The following is a 22,763-nucleotide window of genomic DNA, read 5'->3' on the forward strand; positions in this document are numbered from 1 at the left end:
ATCTATATGATTCTGCAAGTTGGTTAAACTAATTGAGATAAGTGATCTTTCCAACTATTTTATAAATTTGCCAACAATAATTATCGTTGTGAAAAAACTTAATTTAATCGATTGCTTGGGACCATTTTATACGTGGTTTCAACTTCAATGCAAGATGCATGCAGGGGATGAATGAAATTATTTACAAATTGCATTTTCTTATTACTTATCACACTTTCTGTTAAAACATCTTTTATTGCATGTTGTTGCATGATGCATGCTAATAAAATATTCTTCTTTTATATTTTAGATATTTGCTAATAAAATATCGGATTGGTCCTATATAGTTGTAATGCTATATAATAGTAACATTAAAAAACTAATTAGAAACAAGTGATTGCACATTGGTTCAAGTATTCAAATTAATATTAAATCGTTTGTTGATTCTTGTTGAAAATAATTTTTAATTAGATTTTAGTTATCTTTTGTTGAATTTGGAATTAGTTTGAATCTTTCTATTAATAAAATGAAAGGTTAAGAAAAAAAAAAAAAAAAAGACTAGCTAGAATAGTACGTAGTGAGTCAAACTTCTTGTTGTGACCACATTGTTGTCCTCTATCATATTCAAGCATCCTAGGTGTTTCAAAGTCACACCCCGCAAGGCTGGCGCATGTTCTAGGACAAAAATGCTAGAACAAAGCAGGTCTCTGTAATTTACTCATTTTCATTTGTCGGCCACTCTCATTGGTTACAACAAAGTGCTCAAGTTGCAACTAGGGTTTCTCTTTTTTATGGAATTGTCTTCGTTGAACGTGTTTCTTTAGTTTGGAGTACCACTTGTATGCAATTTTATTAATAAAATTTATTTTGCTTTTTAAAAAAATTGTCCTTTTATTTATAAAATCTTCACTTTGTCTAATTATGTCGTAGTACCCCCACGAGAGCTCCATCGTGAGCTGCCACGGTCCTATATAACCCAAACGATACTCAAGTAATTAAAACGATTTCATTGTGAGAGCTGGGAAGAGAAATATATCTATCTTAGATAATTTCGAGTATAGTTAATGTGTTTCAGCCTAATTAAGGACATTGAGATCATGATACGGATGGCAATTCTGTAACTATTTTTCTTTCTCACGGCTACATATTTTCCTTTTGAAGACAATTCTATGCAAGACATTATCAACGCTAAATATGAACTTCTTTTTTATTTTTTTAGCGAAAGCTGATGATGGATCGAAGTGAACTACTTTGTTCCATGTTTTTTCTTCTCTTGCCACTCAATTACCACATTTCAAAATATAATTCATAACATAAATGTAAGGAATTCTTTCACGAGCCTGATCTCCAGGCTATACACCCAACAGTATATTGTAGAAAACTCTCACTGCTAACTCGATTGTACTTTCAAGTTAAATTTTCATGACGACAGTTAGATGGAAAAACTCAATTAAAAAGCAAATATAACTTCAAAGATTTATAATTTAAAAAAATCATAGATCTAATTAAAAATGATCATATAGTTTAAGAACATACAAATTAATCTAACCAATTCTTCATTGCTAAACATTCCAATTCTTTTTTCTTTAAAATTATCACTCAGTCCACCCTAAATATCTTGTTTCACTTGTATATTCCCCAAAATAATCTTAATTGAATTTTTTTTCCAAGTGCTATTGTAATTTGGTGCCTTAAACCTCTTTCTCTTTTCTCTACAAATTTTCTACTTTAGTTGGTTGTTATCTATTATTTGAATATCAAAGTTATAATGGATGTTATGGCTACTTAAAACTCAATACTCATTATTTTTATACTGAATACTAATCATAAATAAATAGAAAAACTTAAATCTAATCACTCTTACATAATCAATTACATATATGCTAGTTGACATAAGTGGTAGCAATTTGTATTTCTTAACTAAGTGATTTAAGAATTAAATTTTAGTTGACCCTTATTGGATATAAAATAAATTGTGTTAAAATAATATATTATTTGTACTCACGATCTCCAATAAATATTTGTCATTGCTTTTGATGAGAGTAATTTCGTAACAATAATATGGTCAACATAAAAAAATAACTTCTACATAATCAACTTTACAAGTAAACAATCAATTCAAATTTAAGTGTACGTATAATTTTATCCTAAAAAAAATAAGTGTATATTTCTCATTTTTTTTGAGAGATTGATTGAAAAATAAGTTATTATTTCATTAAAAGAAAACTAATTTTCTAAGTTGATATGCAAAGTTTCAAAAGCAACATCAAGATTTAATTCTCTGCCACCAAGCTAAGGTTGTCAAAATTATAAAATTGAGTCAAACTTGTGAAAGTTTACTTAATATAAAAAAATTATAAAGTCAATGACATGCATAAACATAATATTCGTTGAACAAAAATAATTTAATATAAAAAAATTATAAAGTCAATGACATGCATAAACATAATATTCTTTAAACAAAAATAATTTAATATTTTGATTTCATGATAAAACAAAGTAACCAACCATGATAATAAAGAGAGTATAATTAGTACTGAATCACTACAAAAGTTTGATTCTTGGATGGAATTTAGTGACAGATTATTTTTTCTCTGACAAAGACAAAATGCAGATTTTAGTATATAGAGACAGAACAAAATATTTTGATGTTAGAAACAGAATAGTTACACGATAAGATATTCCGTATCTTATAGAACAAAGTATAACTAGTACTACACCACTAGAATAGTTTGGCTTTTTTTTTTTATGGAATTTCATGATAAAACAAACTAACCAACCATAATAATAAAGAAAGTATAATTAGTACTAAACCACTAGAAAAGTTTGATTTTTGGACAGAATTTAGCAACGGATTATTTTCCATCTCAGACAAAGACAAAATTGGATATAGATTTTAATATGTAGAGACGAAAAAAAATGTTTTGATTTTAGAGACAAAATAATTCTTCTATAAGATATTTTGTATCTAAGTCTGTCTCTGAATGGTTTAACCATTTTAAAGACGAATGATCGGTGTCTGATAAATGTTAGTGAAATTCGTCTCAATCCATCTCTAGTTGATCAATTATACCAGAGACGGACTTATATCCATCTCTAAGTCTTTTTTAATATTAAGAAATTTTTTTATTATAACATTTAATTTTATCTATTTAATCTAAGTCAAAGTCTCAGGTCATTATTTCGTGATATTATTCCGCTTAAAAATATTATGATTATATTGTTATTAATTTTATTTATAATATAAAAAATGGAAAATTATATGCTTGTCTTGAGGAGAAACTTAATTAAGGAGAAACTGAAAAAGTGATAAGAAATTAAAAATATTTATAAATATATTGTTTTTTATTGCTGTATTAAATTATATTCAGATATATACTTATTCAACATATGACTTTTTAATGTTGTCCAAAACTATATGACATTATAAACGAATTTATAAATATTAAATATCTATTATTAAATAAAATTAATTAATTATTCCAAACTCTAATACATCCTTACACATTTTAAATTCATCAAATTAAAAAAAATTAAGATATGCTTGAGCACAAGAATTAATATAATTTATTTTATTACATAAGAAAAATATGTTTTCATAATTTTGTGATATTTTAAAAATTAGTTTATAAAATATATTTAAATAATAAATTAAATTTATATTAACATAAATAAATTTACAAATATATAGTATCATATATATATATATATATATATATATATATTAGTTATTAAATACTAATAAAGGGAAAATGAAATGTTATGGAGCCAAATTTATTGAAAACCCAATCTGAATATGAAAAGAAGGAAGGAAAATGAAATGGTTCGAGTAAAAAAAATTTGAAAGCACAAATCTGAATATGAAAAGAGAAAGAAAATGTTTTGGCCAATTAATTTCTTAAATTCATAATAAAAGAAAAAAAAATCTAGGTATATAAGGGCAAAGTTAGCCCTGAATATCCATATTCCACATAGTCCTTGTTGGAAGCAACTTTTTCCCAAACTTTTTTGTGAGAGGGAAAACAATGAAGGCTAAGAGAGCTCTTAGCAAGGGGGAAAAGGAAAGGGAAAGAAGAGCAAAGTAGAAGGAAATGCATTCTCAAAAGATTGCACATAGTAAATGAAGATATTGTTATGTTCAGAGATGGAAGAAAAAAATTGTCTCTAATGGAGACAAATTATTATTATTCATATTTGGTATTGGAGGCGGATATTATGAATAATTGAGACATATTTCTTTTGTCTCTAAATAGAGATGAAAGCAATTAACTGTCTTGGAATAGTTAGAGACACTCACATCCAGCCACGATAGATGCATGTTCGTCTATGTTTCGTCTCTATATCATTGACGGATAAAATTGCTTTTAGAGACAAAATGTGGACGTCTCTATTTAAGTTTTTCTGGTAGTGGAATAAGATCAAAGTACATTGATCCTAATTATGTTCATCATCTTCCTCAATCCTAACCAACATTTGTTCATTGGTAGTGAAATAAGATCAAAGTACACTAAAGAACTTTAGCCTCAAAAACATTTTTCAATTTTTCATCCTTAAATTTAAAAATTGTCCAAGGTTCAGAATATTTTCTAGTCTAGGTAAGATGATGCTAGAATTTAAAAATTCATCCACAAACAATTTTTTAGCAATATGATTATATTTAAATTTTATGTAATTTCCTTAAACATTTGCCACATGTTTCCACCTAATATCAAACTTATTTCTTGGGGCATTCTTCTTGTCTCTAGGAACATAAGCTCTTGCTATTGGAGGACTTTAATCTAGACCCTTTAACATCAGACATTGCGAGTCACACGTAGAGACCAATTGAGTCGAAGACTACAAGCAATGCGGGTTTATAATTATATAATTTAATTGTAAGCATATATATAATAGGCATCATATAACAGTACACTAATAACAAAAAAAGTTAAAACAATGGAGATGAATGGACTCACATACGTGTTGAATGAAAGAGTTGAATGTGTTGCAATATTGGGATTTACTAATTCAATAAAGCAGCACAGATGAAAAAGGAATGAGTTGTATTGAAGGACAAACCAATTAAAAAATAAATGGCAGAAAATGTGCAAAAGAAAGAATGCAACTTCAAGTGACAAAAAAATTTGCAAGTGTTAATCGTGCAATGTGAGAGTAGTGAAAATTCAAAATGTTGAGCTTTGGCTTCACAATTTCAAGTGGCGGAAAACTTGCAATGGAGAACACGTGAAAGCTTAACAACTGTGACAATCATATATATATATAGCCTCACATTCTAATGCTTAGTACGCTTCATCCCAAGGACGCAATCATTAATTAACAAAATAGGTCTTCATTAAATTAAGATGGTAGGAGTTGGTCTTGAAATAGATGGGAGCGATCGATCAAGACCAAGAAGCAATAGAAGGGGGAGGGGGCGGAGAATATTAAGGCTAAAAGGAAACGAAGATACTCAAGATACACGCAATTTCTCTTTCATTATTTTTACTTCATTACCAACAAATTGTTGGTTTAAGTATATTGAATTTAATCTCTTAAATAAAATTTTAATTCAAGTATTGTGGATGAAAAAATTACAATTAGAGAAAAGAGAGAAATTCAACTAAAAATTAATGGTTGATATTCTTTGATGAAAATTAGAAAGATTTTGTACCAATAATATAATAATAATAAAATTACTTCATTTTCTCCTCAATCTTTTCAAATCACATAACTCATTACCCGTATTATTTTGTTTTCTTAAAAAAATTCCTCTCTCTCGTCTTTTCACTTTAATCTACCCTAAATTAGAGTCATTATCAATAAGCAAAACTAAAACATTAAAACACGGGCATAGTCCACTAGAAACACGACGGAAATTCCACCAAATCATATATGTTAGTTGAATCCAGAAAATAAAATTCTTTATTTCAAGAAATTGAGATCAAATCATCATATAATGACAAGTTTAATTAGGTTGGCCAGTTTCTAAAGTCAAGTTACTTTCCATGATTTTAATTTGCAAATGCAGTATAATATCTCTACGGGCACTGTACGTTATCTTACATGGTTCTTCACGTAGATGCCGAAAAATTCATGATTTGTATAACAGCTTACCAAATGCTTGACAGCATAGCTTATCGCCAGCAAAAAAAATCTTAATTAGGATCAGTACTCTTTCAGGCCTATTAATTTCATTATACTTTATTTATTTAAAATTATAATCCCTTATAATTTAAAAAAACCTTTTGAGCGAAATAGAGATTACCCTATTTCAAAACAAGCATTTGTTACTGGTTTTAACAAGTGCTTGAAATAATAATACATACAAATTGCTCATCATCATAGATTATTCATTAATCGTTAAAGCAACAATCAAAACCAAGTCTTTGATATCATAAAAAAAAAATCTGAAACGACATATCTCAATTCTTATAAGCTGAATTAACATTGATTCCAAAGAAACTCATAAAGTTAACATATTAGTATAAGGTTTTATGTGTGGGAAATAATCTATTTAGTAGAAAAAATTATATTTAATTTATTTTGTATGTAAAATTTTCTTGAGTTAATGACTATTACATGTCACGAGCGAAAAATAGTGGATTACAAGTAGTATTTTATCTAGAAAAAAAACACAATGATTCTTAAGAGAAAGAGTTTAATACAAAGACGAATTTTTTTTTGGATACATTTTTAATTTATTTTTTTTGGTGCATGTACAAAGAAGAATTATGTAGTTAATTAGAACCGAATGGTATACATAATACAAGCTAAGCCTCCACGAAATTTGGTAATTGCAGTTGGATCGTGAATGCGATCATAAATAAGTGAATATTGAGGAGTGATATATTGATGAAAAAGATATTAATGTATTAAGCATATCAACCGGGGTATGCAATTCAAATTAGTGGAGCATATAATATGATAAGTTAACTAATGTTCATTATTCTATAACCAATCATATGTTTCCTTGGGCCAGCCGTATTGGATTCTTCGTCAAAGCCACAGCACGGAAATGATTCACTACATCAATTTTGGCAATATTTTTTTATTTGTTTTTTAAGAAACGTAATCAAAATCAAATAGCCCAAATTAAATGGTGGCAGATGAGGGAGTTAATACGTACCGTTATCAGTTGCATTTATTTCAAAACATTATTTCTTCTTTTTCCCTTTTCATTTCTTTTATTAAGATTTATTATGAATTTTATTTGGTATCATCACCACGTGTTCCTTTCTCTCTCATCCTTAAAGAATATTTTCCAATATATAGCAATAATTGAAAATAAAAGCTTACCAACTTATTTTCGTCTTTTAAAATGCTTACAGCGTGCATTTTATTTTTTTAATATTATGGCAAATGCTTACAAGTAGTTGGCTACAGAACTTGTCAAGAAAATAAGAATAGAAACTTTAAACTAGAAAACATAGTATTTATTTTATTAGAATAAAGAAATATAAAATTTATTTAACATTTATTATTTAAAACCCTTGTTGCTTCGAATTTAAGTTTTGTAAAATAATATATATATATATATATATATATATATATATATATATATAATAAAGAAAAAAAATTCACAAAAGATAATTAATTAGGTTTCTAACTAGAGATTAATTACCAACAAAACATCATCGCACCATAACATAATGGCAAAAAACTTTTAAGCATTTTTATTCAGCCGTATATTTTTAGAATGTATTAAAATGAACATTGAAAGATAACATAAATATAATAATGTAGTAAAATTAACCACGTATCAACACTAATTTTTTTGCTTAAATATTATTTTATTTATTTAAATATAACAATTTTCTCATTTAGTCTCTTATTTTTAAAACCTAAAATCAATCCTCGTATTTTTCCCCTTTCTCATATATTCCTTCTACTAGTATATTTCTTGTTTGGTAATTAAAAGCCATTTTTCTACTCATATGGTTCCTGTAAATATCACAAAATTTTCATATATTTGGTCCATCAAAATATTACAATTACAAGTTGTTTATTTCATCTTATATTATATTTAAACATTTAATGGACAAAACAAACGAAACTAACCAAAAGAAATATCTAGAAAAAGAAATATTATAAGAACTAAGTTATAAACTTTTCCTAAAAAAACAGATAAAAAAATTGTTATTTAGAATAATAAAAACATAATTAAGCTTTTTTCATGTTTAGTATTTCGAACTGAATTACTCCTAATTAATTTCCAATAACCCATTAAAATAGACCACCTTAACTAGTTCAAACCACTAATTGGTACATTGCCAAATTCCATCATAAGCAATTCACACACAAATGTGACTTTAATGCTTTCTTTAAAAGGAAGACACACCAAAGCCTGGAGTAAACTGAGTAGCATTTTATACCAAACAGGTGAAACTTTCCTTCCAAGGAAGTCTTGGATCTTATGCTACACATGCAATCCAACCCATCTCGACTACAGGATTTTATAAATACAACCAACTTATCAATAGTGTCATGCAAGCATTTATTACCTATATATGCTTCTCTGTTAATTTTTTTTTTGTTGATTTAAGTTTTAGAGTATCTGTGCCTCAAAAAAAAAATGTTAGAATGTCTTTGTAAGTATTCAACTCATCTCTATTGCAACTTAGCCACATATATATAAAGGAAGAACCATCGCTAACTCATCTCAAACCTCGAATCAAGCTTAAATATTTGAGACGACAATAATAATCAATCCATACTTCAACTATTTTTTAGTACATAAGAGAGAGAGATGAGAGAGGAGAAAGGAGAGAGAAAGAAGAAAAAAGAAAGAATGGAGAACAACTAGTTGAAGAGGTCATGGAAGTAGAGAAAAACAATTAATTCCCTGTTTTTTTCATATTATCTTCTCCAATGATCATTTTTTTAAAAATAAAACATGATGCAGGTATTTATATATAACCAACAAGGATTGAGTATAGCTGGTAAAATAAACTGGTCTTTTACAATACTAATGATTTGTTTGGTAAAGATGAGAAAAATAATTAAGATGAATGAAAATAAAATGATGACTAAAAATAGTGAGAAATAAAAATGTTTGATGAAAGAGAAATAGAGAAGAAATGAGAAAAGAAATAAAAAAATTTGAGTGAAACTAGACCTGTCATTTTTAAAATTATTTTCTCTTTCTCCATCCTATCAGATAATCCAAACAGCTCTAAGAGGTTCAAATTTTTCCTTATCTGACCATGTGTCAAAAAGAATTAATTACTTTCAAGAATGATAGGAAAAAATATTTATATATTAGGATAAAATGTTTTTCAGACGGTGTACTTTGAATGAAATTTTATTTTAGTCATCAAACTATAATTTTGATCAATATGATCTTTGAACTATATAAAAGCAGTACGTAGTGGTTTTTGTTTCTTGGAAGGAATGGAAATCACTATTCTTCTTGCTATATATTTTTACCTATTATATTATTCCATCTAAAAAATTTAGCAAAATTTCAAATGTGTACCTTTAGGAATCGTTCCGTGGGAGGAAAAATACTCATTAATTATGTGTTTGATTTTCTTCCTTTCCTTTAAGAAAAACGGTTGGGGTGGCAGTCTCTCAAACGGGTGTTATATATATAAACTCCAAAGGTTTGGAAACCACAGTGTGCATAAACCTGTGGTCTAGCTTTGATATATTTTGAAACAAAGTTAAGAAAAACTTAATTAGCATATGGAGGACAGAACTATAGGAAGAAATGGTAGTAGCTCTAGAAAGGGTAGCTTTAGGTTGGGGTTGGGAATGGATGGGAAAAAAGATCACACTGTGGTTGAGCTTGGTAGCATTGACACACAGAGACTTCTTCTAAGCAATGGAGAGAGAGAGAAAAAATTACAACCTCTCACCAACACTCTCTCTCCAAGGCAAATGAAATCTCTCTATGCTCTCTGTGACACTATCTTACCTTCTGTCGACCACTTTGTTGACACTTCCGATGAATCTGTCACTAAATTCTATCAGATTTCAGCTTCCATGACCGGAACACCTGAACGTGTACGGCTAGCTACCTACAAATTCTCTTCTTTTTCCCTTAAATTTTCTATATCATATATCCTAAAGCCCTAATCTCTCTCTCTCTCTCTCACAATATATATATATATATATATATATATATATATACACACACACACACAGGCACTCAAAAGAATGGAGAAATATCCTGCAAAAATGATATATAGATAATGATAATTTTGCATTATATTTCTCCGTTTTCCATGCATATAATTTTTTTGTATTTCTTAATGGAAAATCATTGATGATGAGTTTATTTTTTCTCCAGGTTTTTTTTTTATGTTTTCCGGTTCATAATTTGCAACTGCAGTTATAACTTCAATACATGTGTTATGTCAAACATCACGAATTCAGGAGAATGGCAGACTCGAATTTATATTCTAGTTATTATGATATGCCATTTTGAAATATATAATGATATAGTATATTTCTCCATTTTTATGCATATATTTTTTGATGAATTGTTTAATGTAAAATGCATTAATAATGACAGTTTATTTTCTCTCTAAATCACTTTTTTCTATTATATTTTATGTTATTTTAAATCATATTTTGCAACTGCAGTTATAACTAGCTTTAATACATTATGGCATCACAAATGCTACTGCAGTATGGCAGAGTATAACTTAAATTCTAGTTATTACGATATGCCATTTTAAAACATACATTTACAAAATTTCTAGGAAAAAAAAAACTAGGAGAAAGAATTTAATTTGAAACATCACATATTTCAAGTTATTATATTTTTTGATAGCTAATTAATTCGATTTAATCTAATGTTATCGTTAAGTAGCTTTTAGCTATATATTTTTCTAAACATAGATATTACTCATATTTATATAAAATGTTTTGGTTGCTTTGTGATGATGTGCAGTTTGGGTGCATGATAAGTGAGAAATTGAAGCACCCCTTGACAGGGTTACTGAAGTTTGTGTTATGGCTGTTGTCTACGTGGTTTGGGACATTAATTTTCTGTGGCATGGGATGCTTCTCTACCCAATTCCCCTTCATCCACACCTATCCTGATTTGCCACTTCAGAAACGCCAACAGATTATGCGTTCATGGTCTCTCAGTTACCTTCGTCACTTTAGAATGCTCTTCAGGACCATCAAACTTCTCACTCTCCTAATCTTCTTTACTCAGGTATTAAGCTCCCTCATTTTTTTCAAAAATGAAATGTTTAGCTAGTAGCATTTTTTTTTAATCTTAGTTAAAATTTATTAAAAATCATAATAAATATTAAACATTTTTTAAAAAAAAAACACCATATTTTTTCCTCCCACAAAATATGAACTTAAGATTTTGTTTAAGAAATTCAAACTTAACTAGTTTCACTCAAACTAACCATGTATTCTTATAATTCTCTCTTAATTTTATATTTTTTTTAATAAATTTTAACCTTAACAAAACTAAGTATCGAAAAATGTGTATAAAACTAACATTCCTCATTTTTTAACTCTACCAACCTGGAGCACACCATGCCTTAATTGACACATATAAAGCATTTAATGTCTTCCGCTGCTTTGTCTCCCGGTCCCATTTTTTTTTCTATTTAAAAGAAAGTGCTTTCAGTTGCTTGCTTTCTTATTATTGCCATTTCTCTAATAGTAACATACTAACTAGTTTATAAAGGTGAATTAATTATTTTTATTCATTTGGGTCCATATATAAATGGGCGGCACCTAATGTATCTTTCTGTGATTTTAAATTTTAATAAATACTTGGTTTTTAGCAATATAATTTAGTTTTAAAATTATTAAATTAGTATAGTTTTTGAAAAAATTATTACTATGAAATAAGCCACACTTTATGAGTACGACTTTTTTTTGTTTTAAGCAAATAGTTTATGACAGTAATTTCGGGTAATCGTTAACTAATACAGACATAGAAGTCATACTTATAAAGTACCCTCCTATCAATAATTAGTATTTTTTAAAATGAAACTTATTTAGTAATTTTAGAAATAAACTTTACTAATTTAGTAAAACAAGTCCTAATACTTTCTACAAAGTTCTCTTCATATTTTTTCATAAACATGCCCAGGTACTTCAGATTAAATATTTGTTCTTTCCCGTTCACTTCATACTTTTCCATATTAAATATTTGAAGGTGGGTAAATACTCTTCAGATCTTTAGAGTGAAAAAATAGGGACAATAACTTTATAGTTACTTCACTCTAAAGAAATAAATGAAATTTAAACCTATTAAGTACATACTATTAACTTAATATTTTTAGTGAGATGTCTTATTTCATTCTCTCAATGCCTTGCATAGCCAGCATAGGTACACATATAAGCATGTATGATAAAAACAAAATATATTAATGGCATAATTATAATATTTTGGCCAACATTTTATGTATATATATATCGGTAGAAGTATATGCATGTTTGGACCATTTTACAAGGCTGGTGTGGCCAACTGCCTTCCAAATACTATGATACTGTCACCAACTTTTATAATTATCTTTGGTTTTTGCCCATTTTCACTTCTGGCCATGTTTGCCTTGAAGATATTTTAAGAAATGACAATACTTTGATAAAAAAAAATTTTAAAAATGGTATTATTTCTTAATTGATAATACATGTTATTTTCTCTTCCTTATTCTGATCTTTATAAAATTTTACTTTTAAGATTATTTTTTGGGTTACATATGAGAAAAATTGAGATTATTTGTATATTGTTCTTATTAGACATAATATCATGAACAATTAAATGATATTATTTAAAATTTACCTTCTTTGGAATTGCATGAGAGCTAACAATATTAATGTTTCCGGTTTGACTTTGTGTCGAACAAAATCGAAAATGTGTTGTTATGGTGCAAGTTAAAAGTAGGAGTAGTTGAAACTTGAATGTGATAATCCATTGCATTTAGTTGGAGAAGGTTGGTGAGGTGACGATCCTATCAATCTATCCATTTGTAACAGCGTTTTGTGTTACATCAAAGGGTTCTTAATTCACCAAATTGCACGTGACAGATTTTCCACCAAATCACGGGTTCATCTATCTAGTCCTTAAACTTTAGGCCAATGGTGGCCTACCTAGCTAACGGGGAAGGGAAACCAAGTAAAATTAATATTGGAGCTTTACACTTTGAAATATCTTTATTATAATAATATTAAGATATTTGCTTTTAAAAATATAAGTTACTTAAAAAATTATAATAGAAGAGCTGTTTATTGAAAATAATATTTATATTGCTTATTTTCGATTATTAAATTATAGGTCACTCATTCAAAACGTCAAATTGTGTTTTTTTGCTGATAAAAAAAATTCTTGATGATATATTTTTTAAATACTTTTTATAAATAAAAAATTTCATTCACGGCATTTAATTATTCGACCTTTGAAAGATGTTATTTTTACTTTTGCATTTTGCTTAAAATTTGATTCCTAGCTGACGTTAGGCACACGCTTACATACAAATGAATTAAAAAAGAACACGCACACATTAGTACATTACACATACACGAATCCATGCCCGTGGGAAATTATATAAACAAATAATTAAGAATTATGGGGTTTTATTATTAGAATTTTATTGAAGAAAACTTTATTTTTATGGGCAAATGTTAATTATATTGTTAGTTAGATAATTTTTGTTAACAGAGGGATTAAATCAGTAATTTTCTTTCATTTTTTTAACAACCCAATCAATCTTATATTTTCAAAGAAAACTTAAGTTTGTAGGATTTTTATTTTTTTCAAACTATTACACTAATGATATAGATCAAGTAAAGGCTTTTTTATTGTCTTAAATTAAGTAAAGTAGTGACTAGATATATGTCCATTCCAACACCCAAAATAATAGTAATAATCGTCACATAAAATAAAACTCAGAAGAAGGGAATAGCAGCATCCTTGGAAGTGACTGATGTGTACTAGGAGAGGAGAGGAAGGTTGGAGAGCTGGACGTGGGGATCTCACATTAATAACAATTAACACTTCATTGTCCCACATCAAACTGGTACCAAATTTAACTAAGATTTGGATCCCAAACCTTAGGGCATGGTAGTTATGATAGTCCAATTGCATTAAACTCACTCCCATTTTACCCTACCTGGGTAGGGAACACAACAGTCCAGCCAAATTAATCATTGGGTGTTTTTTTTTTATCAGAAGGAGAGAAATGAGTGAGAAATTAAATGGATAAAAGTAGAAATGAGAGAAATAAGGTGAATAGGAATAAGTGATTATGAACTTTAGGGTTTAGGAATAAGTGATTATGAACTTTTCGATCTAAAATAATTATCATATAAAAAAATTGATCTCAAAATATTTATTATTTAGTTTTCTTAATGTAACATTAATTATTCTTTTTTATTTATATATTTTATAACATTAATGATAAGGACAATAAAAATTAAAAATAAATTAATAGTGATAGTGTTAATTTTGTAAAATTAATATTTTCTTTCATTTATTTGTTAGTTTCTCTTGATAAATCTAAAACAAGACAACAACAATTAATATGAAATGGAGGAAATATATCATAGTATGTCCTTTGGGTCTTCTAGTTTACCTTAAAATATCTGTTAACCAATAAATCATTATTCTTTTCCCAGTAATATTCTCATTTTATTATATTTCTCCTAAATGTTTCAATGGATTCATAATTAGATTCTGACTCTTAAAAAATATATTTTTGTCAATATTTTGCCTTAGTAATTTGAATATCCCAAACATGATGCAGAAATTTACAGAAGTCATCCACATAAATTTAAGGAGAAATTGTACAGTACACGAATTTTGCAGTTTGGTGTCAGGACTGTAACTTCTCTGAGAGCTAGTGTTTCTGCTACCAGAGACGAAAAGGCTTTAATTCTATGAGCAAAACCCGTAACAACACTTATTAGTTCAACATGCCTCTTCTTTCGATTGTGAAAATTGGACCTAGTTTTCTTTTCTATAAGGAACTCTTTTCCATAACGCACCAATCTTTATCTACTTTTGTTAACAAGACAAGACAAAGAATAGATCCCGAGATTGGCCCAAAATTTGTCAATCCAATATGTTCAGTACTCCAAATGCTTGCGTGGGAGTGAGTGTGTTCAGGAGGAGGGGTGGGGGGGTGGCAAAGGGTTTATGTTCAAAGCATTTCTTTTGGGCTTCTGACCCAAATAATTCCTCCTAACGATTCAACCCATTTCAAACAATCTGTAATAGTGTTATAGGGTATGATTTCTACACTTAAATTAATACTCCCCAGCACAACATGAAAACATTTTTGTATCAATATATATTTAAAGCACTCCTTAGTTTCAATTTCTTGTACAATTTTATGACTCAACTTTGTAAGATTTTCTGGTTGCTTGGAACCTTGTACTCATTATGAGATGACACATACTTTCAGATAGATGAATCAGAAGACAACGTTGCATGGAAAGCAATTGGATACTGCGGACCTGATCCAGAATTCAAAGCTCGGTTGAAGAGCCACTTTTTAGATGGAACATCTAAAGGAGGACAAGAGGATAAGGAAGATGAAGATGCTGAAGAGGTGATAGGACCACTTTACAAAGGTCTAGTCCATCTCAATTACCCACGAGACATCACTGCAGATGCTCTAAAACGACTCGGATTCCCTGTATCGGTCATCCGTCAGAAGCATAAAGCTGCTGCAAACTTATCATCTCCTTCTTTGGTGATACAATGTGATGCAGTGGTGGTTGGTTCTGGCTCAGGAGGTGGAGTGATAGCTGGTGTTCTTGCAAAAGCTGGTTACAAAGTGTTGGTGTTGGAGAAAGGAGGTTATTCTGCTAGGAACAATCTTTCTCTTCTTGAAGGACCAACCATGGATCAAATGTACCTCAATGGTGGTCTGGTTGCAAGTGATGATATGGGTGTGTTCATTCTATCAGGATCCACTGTTGGTGGAGGGTCAGCAATCAACTGGTCTGCGTGCATTAAAACCCCTCAGCATGTGTGCAAGGAGTGGAGTGATAAACATGGTCTAGAGCTGTTTGAGAGTGAACTGTATAGAGAAGCCTTGAATGCTGTTTGTGAGAAGATGGAAGTTCAATCTGAGATTGAAGATGAAGGATTCAACAATGCAATACTAAGAAAAGGGTGTCAAGAAATGGGGTATCCTGTTAGTAACATTCCTAGGAATTCTGCGTCAGATCACTACTGTGGCTGGTGTTGCATGGGTTGTAAGGATGGGAGGAAGAAGGGTACCTCAGAAACATGGTTAGTGGACTTGGTGAAATCTGGCAATGGAGCAATTCTTCCAGGTTGTGAGGCAATAAAAGTCTTGCACAAGAAAAAGGAAGGGAGGGATAGAAAGATTGCGCGTGGAGTGGCTTTTGAATTTGAATATAAAGGGACTAAAGACATTTGTGTGGTGGAGTCCAAGGTCACAATTGTAGCATGTGGAGCACTGAGTACTCCAGCATTGCTTAAAAAAAGTGGCTTGAGGAATCAGAACATAGGGAGGAACTTGCATCTTCATCCAGTGGCGATGGCTTGGGGATACTTCCCAGATGCACCTGAATCTGAGGTGTGGCCAGAGGCATATAAGAAGAGCTATGAAGGAGGGATAATGACAGCAATGTCAACTGTTGTTGCAGAGTTTGAACAATCTGGATATGGTGCAGTGATCCAAACACCTTCATTGCATCCTGGTATGTTCTCAATTGTCACACCATGGACTTCTGGAATCGATATAAGAGACCGAATGCGAAAGTTTTCAAGAACAGCTCATATATTTGCACTGGCAAGGGATCAAGGATCAGGGACTGTAAAAGCCCCAGATCGTATCAGTTATAAGCCGGCAGGTGTAGATGAAGAGAATTTAAAGAAAGGAATTGAGAAGGTGCTGAGAATTCTGGCAGCAGCTGGTGCTGAAGAAATTGGGACACATCATAATAAGGGAAGGACCTTAAATGTAAAGCAGGTAAGATATCATGAGTTTGAGAAATTTGTTAAAGAGGAAAGTTCAAGGTCATTGACAGACCTTACAACACCATTGTGCTCGGCACATCAAATGGGGAGTTGCCGGATGGGTTCTAATCCAAAGCAATCAGCGGTGAATCAGACAGGGGAGACATGGGAAGTGGAGGGCCTTTATGTGGCAGATACAAGTGTCTTCCCAACAGCATTGGGTGTGAATCCAATGGTTACTGTTCAAGCTATTGCTTATTGCACAGCACAATCTGTTGTTGAAGTACTTAGAAGGAAAAGAACTAAATGAGAAAAATAAAATAAAATCTTTTGCTGCTTCTGTTGCTCCAATGGTACTGAATATTCATGGCATTGGGCAGAAAACTTTGTTCAAATAATAATTGTTTGGTGAGAAAAGCAATGGTTGAAATTTTAACAACTTCATGGTTTATTTTATATTTTGTGCATATATTTTCTTATAATCTCAACTGCTGGTTTTTAAATCAATGGCTATTATGTATTTTATCCGGTAAAGTGCACTCCACACTTTAGAGGAGTCACATCCTTTTAGAAGAGCAGTTCTATAACTCAGTAACAACATTCCAGTCTTTTCCATGGCCATTGCTGTATTCTGGTTGAAACCTATAAGGCTTTAACACTCACCTTAAGTACAGCTAGTACTTCCTCCCCATGAATGGAAAGGTGATCCAAACGATCTTCATCATGTCCTCATATAACACTAATTATATTTTTGACTCCTACTTATCAGATAACAATGTAACATGCACAAAAGGGGCATCAAGAATTTTCTCTGACACTAATAACAACCTGGTCCATCATATCATTAATTTATAGCAAAGCCTATTGCTTTGGTTTAAAGCTTGTTAAAAATATGAAATCAACTTTTATCATCTATTTACAGAGAAAGCAAATCCTTTCCAAGACTGCCCACTTTAACCTGCATGAAATTTACAAACTCTACAAACAATACCATGAGCAAGTGAAAATATGAGCAGTGTTTTAGAAATTGAATCTTTGCCATCATAACTTCAAAATAAAATTTAGGTTTTGAAGGGTAATATAACTGGAGTAAGCAAGAATTACTCATAATCTGCAGACACTGGCAGGAAGCTAGAAGCTGTCGTCATCAAGATATATAATCTTTTTTCCAAAAATTTTATCCTACAGTCCTCAAAATCTAGGAAAGAGCCTTCAGATCAATACTTATTTTTCATGCATATCCAGTCAGACCTAAAAGCAACGCTGAATTATTGCAGCACAGAACCAACAACAGCCAGAAAAAGTAGAGAGGCATGATAGTCAGGCTCCTATTCTCATCATAAAGTGACAACATCACATATTCTCAATAGCATCTCTTTCACAAAATAACAGAATCACTATCAAAAGAAAGCAAACATCATATCAGCTGACTCAACATTAAACGGATAATGCACAACAATATTCCTCCCCTCTTAGACTAGTTAGTAATATTGTTGTCTTTACACAACATTGTCATTTGGTTTACATGAAGTCTGATTCTCCAATTATCTTTCATGGATATCTGGCATTGTGCCAGACATTTTATTAAAAAAGGAAATGGTATCATGAAAGCACTTCAGATCAAACAAGGCAAAGTTCCCAAACAAATGTTCATGTGAAGGGATATCAGCAGCTAACTAGGATAAGATATTCTTTAATGTGGTAACAGCTAAACCCACAAAACCTCAACAAAATGTTTAAAGACACTCTACAATGCAAATATATAATCTCCAACCTCAGCCATTTTGCAAAGTTTGAAGAAAATAAAAAATAAAAAAGTTCGTTAATTACCAACCAGTTGCAATGTGGAACTACTTTTTTTTTTTTTACCTTCAAATTTCAATAAACAAATAAGGTAAGCAATCCTAACTAGGCAGCACTCAGAAAAAGTAATCCTATCTGTTTTTTGGTGAATGATAGGATAGGATTGGAGATTCGTGAGGGGCCAGTACCATTGAAACTTGATTAAGACTCTCACAAATTAGAATCTAAGTAGCACCATTTGATAACTTGATACCCCTGCAATCGTCATCAAACAAGAAAAACATTTTGAGTTCGTTTTCTTTCTTTCTGGGAAGGTGCAGGAGGAAGAAAAGCACAGCGTGACCCAGATTAACATGGAAGGAAAGAAAAGGCATAAATTAATATTCCTCCAGAACCCATTTGCAAGGTTTATTGAAATTTTAAATGCAAGTCTCAAAAGCGAAGAAAGCTATAATTTTTAACGCTGCGAATCCACACGCACTTTAAATTGGGAATAGGGTTTCAACAATTAAACAAATCCAAGTCAAATTGAAATGGAACTCACGATGTCTTCACAGGAATCGAATCTGGGCCTTTAAAAGAGTGAATATTTGAGGAAACGTCAAAGAAAGAGCCTCAAAATCAGAAGAGGGTAATCAATGCCAATTACAATTAGCAAAGGTAACAACTTTGGCACCTTGGTTTTAATTTTTAATTAGTTTTCCAATTCATGTCAATGTGGCCCCACATAACACCTCAAAGAGATAAGAGACTTCTATCTGTCATTTGGGTTTAAACGTGGTGGGAATATAGACTTTTCTTTTGTCTTGAGAAGTGGCATAAAGAGAACCTTCACCGCATAAACCGATAGAAATAGAAGACTAGAAGAGAAGAGAAGCCTATCTACAAAAGTGGCATGTAATTATATAGTACTTCATTTTGAGGGCAATTATATACATTTACTAATTATTAATATTTTAATATAGATAAAGTAGAGAAAAATAGGAAACCTCCTTGTTAGTCCTTAGCATCACCATTGTGAAAATTGACCATTCTAGACAGATAATTGTTGTTGTGTACATGTTACAGTATATAATAATAATATTTTGTGCAATTTTCGGTGTCTATCTCTATTGCCATTTCAGCAAGCGGTTGACCAGCTAAAAACAAATGGAAAAGGTTTAGCTGGTTTTTCCCAATTCAGGATACATGCAGTTAGGAATGGTATCTCCTTCAAAACAATGATAGACATATTGGGAAGGAAGTCTCAACTACTACTACTACAAAGGAAGGAACTCAAACAAGGCACCAAGTCATGTTTCTATTTGAGTAGCTTCCAAGAGTTATTCCTTCCCTTTTCTCTCTTCTCTGGTGTCTTCACAGAAACAACCACCCCATCATGATGGAAAGTCCTCCTAAATGCAAACTCACATTCACATTAATCTTCTTCATCGTTGTCTCCCACTCTCTTGGCTTAGTTTCCTTCACCTTGTGCATAGCCTCCGAGACTAAGAGGAACAAGGTGTATAATGTGTTGTTGCTTGTCTACACTTGAATTTATTAAGACTTTTGCAGTTAGGAGATTTTTGCTTCTTTTTTTTCTGAATTATGATGCTTTGTTTGTTTTGTAGAAGGGGGATCTCAGATGGAATGGGAAACTATGTCATTTACCATCAAGTCCAGCATTTGGATTGGGTATTGCATCTTTGGTTTGTTTGGTTTTGTCCCAAATTGTTGGGAATTCTATATTATTCAAGACTTATTGTTCAGGAGGGAAAAGAAACGCAAAGTGTGAGATCCCTTTCGTTGCCAGGATTCTGCTTTTGATCTCTTGGTAAGTTAACAATCTTTTGCATATCTGTTGTTAGTTGTTAGCACATCACATTCAACAATCCCAGATTAAGGAAACAGAACAGTTTGCTTGCTTACTTATTGGCTTCTACATTGTCATCATTTACCCAATGGAATTGACATATTTGCTCTAAAAACAAGTTTGATTTTTGTAACCACATCATAGAAAGTGGACAGACCACCATCCAATCTAGTTGTTAAACCCGAATTTTCTTTCTTCAGGTTTGTATTGATTTTGGCAATTAAATCAAGTCTATCATTTTCAGAAACTGTGTGCCATGTGGTTTGCCATTATTGGCCACAGGTTGGCAAGTTTGAATCATTTTTAGGACGGAGACTGCATAGCTAGAAAAGTAGGGGAGGGGTGGAAATGAGGAATTAACATAGTCATAGACAGCTGGTCTGTTCTTCAAATATCATAACAGAGATTACCCCAATATGGGGTGACATGATTAACAGATTACCTTGTCCCTTAAGAATATGGTTAATGGCACATTGTCAGGATCACCCAAAGAAAAATGTTGGGATTATTATAGTTTTGCCTTTGGATTTTGGAACATTACTAAATGTAGGTCTAACATTGGTATTGGTCATGTTTGGCAGGCTAAGCTTTGGAATTGCAGTTATTTTATTAATCGTTGCCACAAGCATGAGCAGAAGGCAGGCCTATGGGGAAGGGTGGTTGAATGGTGAGTGCTACCTTGTCAAAGGAGGGATTTACGTTGGTTCAGCCATATTGATCCTAGTTTCAGTAGAATCGTTAATGGGTTCAGCTTTGTTAACAATGAAGACCAATGAAGAAGCAGATCAGGGTAACAAAATACACGCACAAACGGAACGGGGTGACACTTGAGATTAAAGAATAATTTTATACATTGAAATCATAAAGTAGAATGCAGAGTGGGAGTTTTGATGCAAATCAAGAAAGCTATAACATCAACTACTCCTAAAAGAGGCCTCACAAGTTGGCATAGGGAAAGATTCAAGCCTACAATACAATCTGTTTTGTCATAATGTGCTGAGGAATAACTATTTTTTTCTACTTACATTATACGTAAGAGACATTTTCTTTTGTACACATTCTCTCCGAGGTAGTAACTGCCTCATATAGGAACTCATTTTGGATCCACCCGCATAATCAATAATTGTTTTGTATTTTATTTTGTACTCATAGTTCTCAACTGCTCAGTTGCAGAAATAGTGTTATTTAATTTTTAAACAATTCTACGAGTTGCAGCCATTGTTTTATTTAATTCTAAACAATTCTACGGAATTCATCACAGCCTAACGATTGCCAGCTTTAAAAAATCACACTTCTCACAAACCATAGGTGGAAGCTCTAGGAATAAAGAGAAGTTTAGCACTCTCCTGGCCGCTTAGTATAAGATGCTATCGGGGAGCATGTTGATTATATAGCAATTTAATATGATTTCAGATTATGAGTATTAAATCACTAGTTTATATCTAAAAGTGAATTACGATGTTACATTAGTTTCTGAAAACAAAATCAAAAAGTCAAATAAACCCTTAAAATTTCTATTAGTTTTATCTAAGTTTCTATATTTAATCATTTACTGTGATTTTAGTCCCATAACATATGTTAATATTACTTAGTTATATTTTTAAAAAAAAATAGATTATTGTGACTAATGAGATACACTTTCAAAAACTTGTTTATAATTTCCTTAATTGTAAAGACTATTTTAACAATACACTTTTAGAGAAACGGTGATTTACTGAACTCGTGGCAGTAAAATGAGAAAAATCCATGACAGGATGTGGGTCATCCATCAGCACCCCATTCCAAAAAGTCCTTACTGTTTTTCTTGTTAAGAAGACTGAAGATCAAGCGAGAGTGCGAGACACGTACAATGTTGCCCTTTTTTCAATAAAAGAGATTAATAGAAAATCTAGCCGCCCTTGTCGCAAACGCCAGCTTGACTTATTGCAGCAAAGATCGGTGCTTACATAGATTAGATTAGACAAAATAACATTATCATTATCAATAATATAAATGACAATGTTATCATCTACACATACATCACACATTCTCTCAATCACCTCCGTTGGTCCCCTCCCTTTTCATCATCAACACCATTGCAGGTGATTGGGAGATGTAAAAATAATGCTAGAAAATAGCTTTTACCTAAATGTAATCCATGATAAAATCAATTGAATCTAAAAGAATTCCTAAAGATATAGAAAAGTGGCACATACAAACATAGTCCTGCCCACTATACGCTAGAAAATATATATGAAGTTC

The 22,763-nt window shown here is 31.0% G+C and overlaps 2 protein-coding genes and 1 long non-coding RNA gene across 4 annotated transcripts; 2 read left to right on the forward strand and 1 right to left on the reverse strand.

The window, feature by feature from the left end:
- Nucleotides 1–9,242: 9,242 nt before the first annotated feature.
- LOC100775376 (long-chain-alcohol oxidase FAO4A) lies at nt 9,243–17,323 on the forward strand. Its single transcript, XM_003517049.4, has 3 exons — nt 9,243–9,963; nt 10,856–11,125; nt 15,339–17,323. Exons 1-3 carry the CDS (start codon nt 9,643–9,645, stop codon nt 17,175–17,177), a joined length of 2,430 nt encoding a protein of 809 aa, XP_003517097.1. The 5' UTR covers nt 9,243–9,642; the 3' UTR covers nt 17,178–17,323.
- Nucleotides 17,324–17,685: 362 nt separating this feature from the next.
- On the reverse strand, nt 17,686–19,406 carry LOC106798697 (uncharacterized). Its single transcript, XR_001388242.2, has 2 exons — nt 19,215–19,406; nt 17,686–18,925 (listed from the first exon to the last, which is right to left on the reverse strand). It is a non-coding gene; the product is annotated as an uncharacterized lncRNA (long non-coding RNA).
- Nucleotides 18,945–21,722, forward strand: LOC100775915 (protein MODIFYING WALL LIGNIN-1). Of its 2 annotated transcripts, none has more exons than XM_041015953.1 (4): nt 18,945–19,330; nt 19,795–20,171; nt 20,281–20,483; nt 21,104–21,655. In XM_041015953.1, exons 2-4 carry the CDS (start codon nt 20,049–20,051, stop codon nt 21,351–21,353), a joined length of 576 nt encoding a protein of 191 aa, XP_040871887.1. In that variant the 5' UTR covers nt 18,945–19,330; nt 19,795–20,048; the 3' UTR covers nt 21,354–21,655. The 2 variants fall into 2 exon arrangements, with proteins under 2 accessions (XP_040871887.1, XP_014630916.1); XM_014775430.3 differs by lacking the exon at nt 18,945–19,330 and having other exon boundaries at nt 19,605–20,171; nt 20,281–20,344; nt 20,420–20,483; nt 21,104–21,722.
- Nucleotides 21,723–22,763: the final 1,041 nt, after the last annotated feature.

The sequence above is a fragment of the Glycine max genome, chromosome 1, assembly GCF_000004515.6.
Source record: "Glycine max cultivar Williams 82 chromosome 1, Glycine_max_v4.0, whole genome shotgun sequence".
In the NCBI taxonomy this organism is placed as follows: domain Eukaryota; kingdom Viridiplantae; phylum Streptophyta; class Magnoliopsida; order Fabales; family Fabaceae; genus Glycine; species Glycine max.

Excerpts from the sequence above, each read along its gene's own strand:
- LOC100775376 (XM_003517049.4), top strand. The coding sequence starts at position 9,643 with ATGGAGGACAGAACTATAGGAAGAAATGGTAGTAGCTCTAGAAAGGGT. Across the intron at positions 9,964-10,855 it reads TGACCGGAACACCTGAACGT|TTTGGGTGCATGATAAGTGA; the intron begins GTACGGCTAGCT and ends GATGATGTGCAG. Across the intron at positions 11,126-15,338 it reads TCCTAATCTTCTTTACTCAG|ATAGATGAATCAGAAGACAA; the intron begins GTATTAAGCTCC and ends ACATACTTTCAG.
- LOC100775915 (XM_041015953.1), top strand. The coding sequence starts at position 20,049 with ATGATGGAAAGTCCTCCTAAATGCAAACTCACATTCACATTAATCTTC. Across the intron at positions 20,172-20,280 it reads CCGAGACTAAGAGGAACAAG|AAGGGGGATCTCAGATGGAA; the intron begins GTGTATAATGTG and ends TTTGTTTTGTAG. Across the intron at positions 20,484-21,103 it reads ATTCTGCTTTTGATCTCTTG|GCTAAGCTTTGGAATTGCAG; the intron begins GTAAGTTAACAA and ends CATGTTTGGCAG.